At 45.7% G+C, this 7,498-nt stretch overlaps 1 protein-coding gene and 1 long non-coding RNA gene across 3 annotated transcripts in view; both read left to right on the top strand.

The window, feature by feature from the left end:
- LOC123140818 (vignain-like) lies at positions 1-1,194 on the top strand. Its single transcript, XM_044560098.1, has one exon. It carries the CDS (start codon positions 85-87, stop codon positions 1,045-1,047), a length of 963 nt encoding a protein of 320 aa, XP_044416033.1. The 5' UTR covers positions 1-84; the 3' UTR covers positions 1,048-1,194.
- A 3,785-nt stretch (positions 1,195-4,979) lies between these two features.
- LOC123140819 (uncharacterized) overlaps positions 4,980-7,498 on the top strand; it is a 4,647-nt gene continuing 2,128 nt past the window's right edge. For both annotated transcript variants that reach the window (XR_006470069.1, XR_006470070.1), the window contains exons 1-3: positions 4,980-5,237; positions 5,325-5,505; positions 6,387-6,494. This is a non-coding gene — a long non-coding RNA (uncharacterized lncRNA). The remainder of the gene's footprint in view (positions 5,238-5,324; positions 5,506-6,386; positions 6,495-7,498) is intronic.

A 7,498-nucleotide genomic window follows, 5' to 3' on the forward strand; every position in this document is an offset into this window, starting at 1 on the left:
ATAAGGAGGACCAAAGCTACCTAGCACACTCCACACAACCCAATAGATATCTAAGACACTCGAAGCAACCACTTAGTACTTACAATGGTAAGAGCAATTGTAATGATATTACTCATGGCCATCGTGCTTGTTGCCACTACGCCGACGACACACGCCATGGACATCACAGATAGGGACTTGGCGTCTGAGGAGTCCCAATGGGCACTATACGAGCGCTGGTGCAAGCATCACAATGTGGGAGACAAACTCAGTGACAAGGCTCGGCGCTTCAAAGTGTTCAAGGAGAACGCTCGCATGATCCATGAATTCAACCAAGGTGACGCACCCTACAAGCTGAGCCTCAACCTCTTCGGCGACATGACTGATGAAGAGGTTGACCACATGTATGGTCGCTGCTCCAACATTAGGCCGGACGGCGGGAAGCGGAGCCAAGACCAGTTCACACACGAAGTTGTTGTCGCGCGTGACAACTTACCAATGTATGTGGACTGGCGCATGACAGGCTACGACCAACGCCCGTCAGTTGTGACAAGCGTGAAGAGACAAGGAGGGTGCGGGTCTTGTTGGGCTTTTGCGGCGGCAGCAGCAGTGGAGGGCATCAACTCCATCAGGACGAGGAACCTGGTGTCATTGTCAGCGCAACAGCTCGTAGACTGGGACAAGGGAAGTGGTGGTTGTGTTGGCGGCGGCGCACTAGTGGCCTTAAAATACATTTATAATCATGGCGGCATCACCACAAAGGCTAGCTACCCATACGTTGCCTATAAGCATACCTACTGCTTGGTGTCGAAACGTAACCCTGTCATCACCATCGATGGCATCAAAGAGGTGCCGCAAAAGGATGAGGTGGCATTAATGCAGGCGGTGGCAGCCCAACCCGTTGTTGTGGTGGTTGACCCGAACGCCTTCAGGCGCTATGGAGGAGGCATCTTTGTGGGTCCGTGTGGTACGGATCGGACCCACTCAATGTTGGTGGTGGGCTACGGCACCACCGATGACCATGACCCCAAAAGACGCATAGATTACTGGATCATAAAGAACTCATAGGGGGCAAAACGGGGTGAAAATGGCTACATCCGCATGGCGCGTGGAGCTGGTCCTACCAAGGAGGGCTTATGTGGCATACTGATGGAAGCGTTTTACCCAGTGAAAAATTAGTATGAAACGTGGGAATAATATCATGAAAATAATTTAATGGCAGTCTATCTGAAAAAGCAAACTAATGCACATGTATTCAATGATGTCTTCTTTCATTTGATTCACTGCTACCTCAACTACTATAACTACTATTGATTGTATTTCTCATTTCTCTCTATCTGTCTTCTTATATTTGATTTCACTGCTACTCCCTCCCTTCCTAAATATAAGTTTTTTTAGAGATTCCAATAAGGACTGCGTACGGCGCAAATGAGTGGATCAATTTTAGCAGTAGGATGGCTGTCCTAAGGGGCTGCTGCTACAGTAGAAAAATCTAAAGCTTGTGGTTGATTGGGTCTTCTGCCGTGTGAAGCCCACGAACGGAACGACTAACCCCGGGTGACCGGTGAGCAGGGCATGTCCTATTTGGCGCCAGTTAACGTGCATTTTCGTTAACTAGCGCCTGTGGCGTACGTAAATGGGCTGGCCCATCTAGGCGCCGGTTGACATTCTCTTTTTTGAAAATTCTATGAACTTTTTTGAATATCTATGAACTTTTTAAAAATTTCAACAGTTTTTCAAATTGATGAACTTTTTTGAATATCGATGAACTTTTTTGAAATTTGATGAACATCTTTCTGAAAATGGATGAACTTTTTTTTATTTGTGAACTTTTTTTCAGTTCAATGAACTTTTTCTAAAAATACATGAACTTTTTTTGAGTTTCTATGAACTTTTTTTAATTTAATGAACTTTTTAAAATATTAATGAAATTCTGCTAAATTGGATGAACTTTTTTTCAATTTGAATGAACTTTTTTTCAAACTGATGAACTTTTTTCAAAATTGATGAACCTTTTTTAAGATATGAACTTTTTTTCAAATGGATGAACCTTTTTTCTTTGAATTTGTAAACCCTGTTTTATTTCATATTTTTATTTTCGTAACAAAAAAATCAAAAAAAACTGGGGCAGCATGCTAGTGGGCCGGCCCATGCTAGCAGCGCTGCATGCGCCGGATTGTTAACGGGCTGCATAGGAGCTCCCGGTGAGCAGTCGCTCGCCGCCGACTGGACTCGCTTGCCGGGTGCGATGATGGAGAGAAGGAGAAGCAAACGGTGCCGCTTCAGTCCCCCATATCTCTCCTCTGATGCGAGTCATGACCTCTGCGACGGCGTCCGCCCTAGGTCTGCTCGTCGTCATCACGGTATCCCCATGTCAAGGCTTCACCCATAGACAACATACCTGGTGCGCAGGAATATCGACGCAGGGAGGCCGAGAGTTTTCATACAAATTCCAGGTAAAATCATCTTACCTTCACTATGTTCCTTATGCTCACATGCCTTCTGTTGAAGAAGTTGTGCTGATACTACTCCCTCCTTTTCGGTTTATAGGGCTCAATTAAAAAATCTCACCAACCAAGGTAGATGGTGAGTGGTAGAATACTTTTTGTAATTTGCAAAAGCAGCTAATTAATGCCCTTGTTTTCCTCAAACAATTATGTTTACCAATGTATTAATTGCAATGCATGCATGCATAAAGTACATGCATTGATCAATTTTCTCTTAATACTTGCATGCAATGATTTAATGCACCTTGTAATCTGAACTTGTGATGGGGAATAACCAAATTGAGCCTTATAAAATGAAGAAACTAAGATTTTGAGATAAGCCCTATAAACCGGCAGCGAGAAGCGCCATATTTTCCGTGTCCACCTCCTTCCTCTTGTAGTGTCTTCTTTGCCCGCCAAAACCCAGACCTAGCCATGGTTGCCACTGGTGAGTGGCCCCTTCCTTTCCATTTGTTCTTGGGATCGATGTTCATGTGATGATATTTTTCAGGTCTCCTTTTGAGAGAAGGGACTGGAAGAGGTTGACTCATACACTATGAATCTATCCAAAGGCAACGAGTTTAATTTCTGTTATGAGATCTCTTATGTGGTTATGACTGAATTTTCGCGACAGTTAATTTGTAATCGGCCGGGTGACGAAGCACTCTGGACCTGACGTATTTTGCTCGTAAAAACAAGAAGCAATTTGTCCCCAAATTGGCAATTCAAACACTTGAAAAGGTGCACGTAATTTATCATGCTATAAACGCAGCAATGGTGCACGTAAATCATCGTAGAACAACTCATCTAACAACATCCACCCGCTCGATGACCGAAAGAAGGCCTCGAGATCGATACGAAGAAGCCCAGCCTCCGCTCCGAAGAACACGGCCATGGACCGATCTCCCCAAGGCCGCTGCTGTCTGGTTGAAGACGATGTCCTTCCACAGCTCTCGAAACGTTGATCTCTCGCTACCTTAAGCGAGAAAAAGCTTTGCACCCGACGGGAGTCTCTCGAGCAGAGGGCCTCTAACCGTATCAAGTGCATCACTATTGAGTTCTGGCTTTACTTCATCTGGAAACCAAGCATCAGTCAGTCTTTGAGTTGTATCCACAGTCACAACCTGTAAAGCAGGGGCATTCTCCGCAATGTGCATAAGGAATTCAACTTGGCCTCTCGCACCCCTGAAACCCGTGACACGGATGTTCTTCAGATGCGTATATTCACACGGCGGGACCTCTTGTCTGAAAGGTCCCTCATTTGAAAACCACATGGTAGCAATCCCATTAAACTGCAAAAGTACATATACGATGGTAAGATCAGAATTCGAATTCAGCACAGAGAGAAACGATGCTTGAACGAAATACCATTCAAGATGCATGTAACATCGGGTATCTGGTTAATTACCACCTGCATGCAGGTTGAAAATAATACTATGTGGCAAAAGAAGAACCGTTCGGGAATACTACTTACATGTACTTCCAACCTTTCAATGAGGGGAGCAACCCTTAGAAACGAAACTATGTAGAGAATTTTATCATGATCTTCGTAAGATATCATCAACATTATCTGCACATGCCTGAGCAGAGAAAACACGCGAGGACTATTTAACGTCCATCGGGTCTGAAAGATAAAAGCAGAGGTTATTATTATTACTACGCAAATGAGTTGCACACGCTAAACCCTAACTTGAATATCGTCGAAACGAAATACCTCTAGCTGTAGAATTAAAACATTCAGTGTCAGGTTTTGTACATCTGGAAGCCCGTCGAGGAGTGACGCGGCAGCATGCTGAAAAACTGCACCGCGGAACGAAATTTTTGCATTTTCTAGTTTGGAAGCGTGACGGAGAGCAATAGGTATGTATGTTCCATCGTACACAAAGGTGGAGAGGCTTGCAGCGTGGAACTCTATCTTGGTTATCTCGCAGTAAATAACCTTCAAGTAGTGCAGGTGCGACAACGGCTGAACGACCCTCAGCTCATCGTTCAGGTGGCATCTGACTAGGCTCAGCCACTCGAGTTTACAGCAGCTGCCCAAGATATTCTCGAGATCCTGCCTGGTGGTGCCTTTCAGTAAATAGAGATCGAGCTTTCTTAGGTTCGGAAGACCTACGAAGTGCGAAGGAGGTTTGAAGCGTACAAAGCTAAGTTGCAGACACCGTAGGTAGGATACGCTTTCCTTGTCCAGGAGATCGAAGGGGAACGTGTAATGGTAGCCGTGTCTCGGGAGATTGGATGAGGGTGCCAAATCAAAAGCTAGCGTCTTTGTCCGGGACGATATAGCAAACCTAGTCCCATTGTCGAGATGATGAACTAGCTTGCTCTCAAACGTAAGTTTAACCTCAAGATCATGGACAAACTTGCCGCGGTGCTTCCGCAAAACCGCGTTAACACGGTCGATCAACACCTGGGCATGCTGTTTCCCGCTATGGGTATGGGCATCATCGACGAATTTGTAACGCAACCTGATAACGACGGTAACGGATTACGTTAATAGCTGTTTGTTTAGGTAGCTCCGTTATTGGTTACGGTGTAAACAGATCCCACCCAAGTCTCGGTCCGATTACGCACCGCAAACAGATCCCTTCCCCGAGTCCCCGAGCCTCCAACCCTTCCCCTCCGCCGCCTCCAGCCCTCGACTGGCCTTGGCTGATCTCCTTCTCCGGCCACCCCCGTCGGGGTCGGAGGCGTACGTCGAGGCCGACTTCCCCGGCGTCAAGAAGAAGCCCGCCCGCTCCTTCCCCGACACCTCAACCTTCAGGGCTGTAGGTAGGTAACCTGAGTTCTTCCCCACGCGTACGCCGGCGGATCGACCAGATCTTGTGGTTTTTCACCGGACACCTCTCCTCCTTTCAGTTTCCCAGGTCCTTGCGCAATATCTCGAACCTGGACATCCACATTGTGCTGGCCTGCGTGGGGTTCAAAGAGGACGTGTGTGTGTGTGTCAGATCCAGCGCCTCACTGTTCAGTGCCAGAGCCATCTAGTCGTCCTCGTTCTTGCCGTCGAGAAGCAGCACCGGCCATGCTACCGGATTAGGTTAGGACTAAACATTATTTACATTTTTTTTCTTGATTTCTTCTTGATTCGATGAGACACTAGAAAAATATTGATCTGTTCTTGATCATCTTTTCCTGTACTGTTTGGTTCAAGCACTTGTGGATTGTAGATAGAAGTAAACTACCTGTGATTAATCATGATCTGAAAATGGGAGCTATAAAGATAGCCATGGTGAGAAACAAATCCTATGGAGATTAACGTGGTGTTTGTTTCTAGGGACTTATTGTTTTAGGGACCTAAAAAAGTCCCTATAAGTCCCATCTAAACCAAACAGGAGGGACTTATAGGGACTTAAAGTGGGCATTTGGGACTTATGAAATAAGACTCTCAAGGAGGGACTCATAGGGACTTATAGTTGTAATATGGTCATCTAGTCCATGTTAAGTCCCAGGAACCAAACAGGTAGGGACTTTTTAGGGACTTGGAACTTATAAGTTGGGACTAAAAAAAGTCTTAGGACTTATGAACCAAACAGGGCCTAAGCCCGAGTGTCACTCATGATGACGGTCATGCTACAATTGCAAGGATGACTTAACTGAACATATTGCTGCGAACCAGATTGAGTTAACTGAACATTTTGATCTGTTCTTATTTATAGTGGTATCTAGCTTTTCTTTGTGTCCTGTTTATATATGTTGCTGCCTTGAGATTTCAATCTGAGAATTTTGTTTCTAATTCAGTCTTATGATCTCTAGACGCTAATAATATGTGACCGTGTGCACACTATGATGACGACGGTGCCACTTATTTACACTCTTTGATCTGTTCTCTTTAGGAGAACTATTATTTTGTTTGTATACTATTTTGTTGGCTTATAAATGATAGCAATTTCTAATATTTTGTTTTGTTTTCGTGTGCAGGATCTGAAGTGTACTGTATTTTCGCTTATCAACCTCCACTTTAACATTCTTTTTCCCAACAACGGTTCATCGGTTGTCCTGCTCATTCCTCTCCTCCCCCATCGGTTGGTGAGTTCTTCCCCTAATGTTGTTCTGTTCTTAACAATATTTTCTTCTTATAGTGGTATGAATCTTGCCAATGCAACAACAAGCAATGATAAGAACACATGCTATCATATATTTACTTCACCCATACACTTGAGTAGATATTAATTTCTTTTAGCAAGCAACCACACATCTCCTGGAATTACCCTATATTTTGTATATCTTTTCAGTTATGGCCCGTCTTCCCTTAAGCGCGAGACGTCGAAGAAGAAATGTAGCATTTATTAATCTGATGAGTGCCATTATGCTTGTATACTATTATGTGTGGTTAATCTTTGGATTAGCTTATAGAAGAAAGTGTTGGCAAATAGAAAGGAGGCTTAGAATTAGAGAGCTAAGAGGAGAGAATTTGCATAAACTAATTGGTGAGAGCGACGCAGCGTGTATAAGTCAATCTGAAGAAGAGTACAGGGGAGCAAGGGCAGGCAAAGAAGGAAGTAACAGGGGACAGACCTGGCCCTTGACCATAAGGTTGGTGTGGGCGCCGCCGCCTTGGCCGCCCGCGACCATCAGCTTGTTGTCGTCCTCCCCACAGTCCGGCGTCGACATCCTCTCGGCCCTTCGCGCGGCATGGGATTGATCTGTAGCGTCCCCCCGGACGAACGAGGAAAGTCCGGCGATCGAGGTTGTGGTTCCCTCGGGGTGTGGCACCGGGAGCAGGCGGACTCGGCGGATCTTAATAGGGCGGCTGCTCAGAGCCGGATTTGATAACTACTTTCGATTAAACTGGATGTGCTTAGTGACACTGCCTCTCTGCGGTAATCACAATATAAAGAAGTACATACATGGAGAGGGAGAGGAGAGATTACACACGCACTAACTAATGCCGTACCGGCCGATCCTGCATGCAAGGAGAGGATAGAGCCGGCTTGACCTGCATGCCCATGCAAGGGCGCGCGGTGACGCGTCATGCGCGCAAGACCTCGCCGACGCGTAGGGTGCGCGCATGACGTGTCACCACGCGCCCT

This window comes from Triticum aestivum, chromosome 6D, assembly GCF_018294505.1.
Source record: "Triticum aestivum cultivar Chinese Spring chromosome 6D, IWGSC CS RefSeq v2.1, whole genome shotgun sequence".
NCBI lineage: Eukaryota > Viridiplantae > Streptophyta > Magnoliopsida > Poales > Poaceae > Triticum > Triticum aestivum.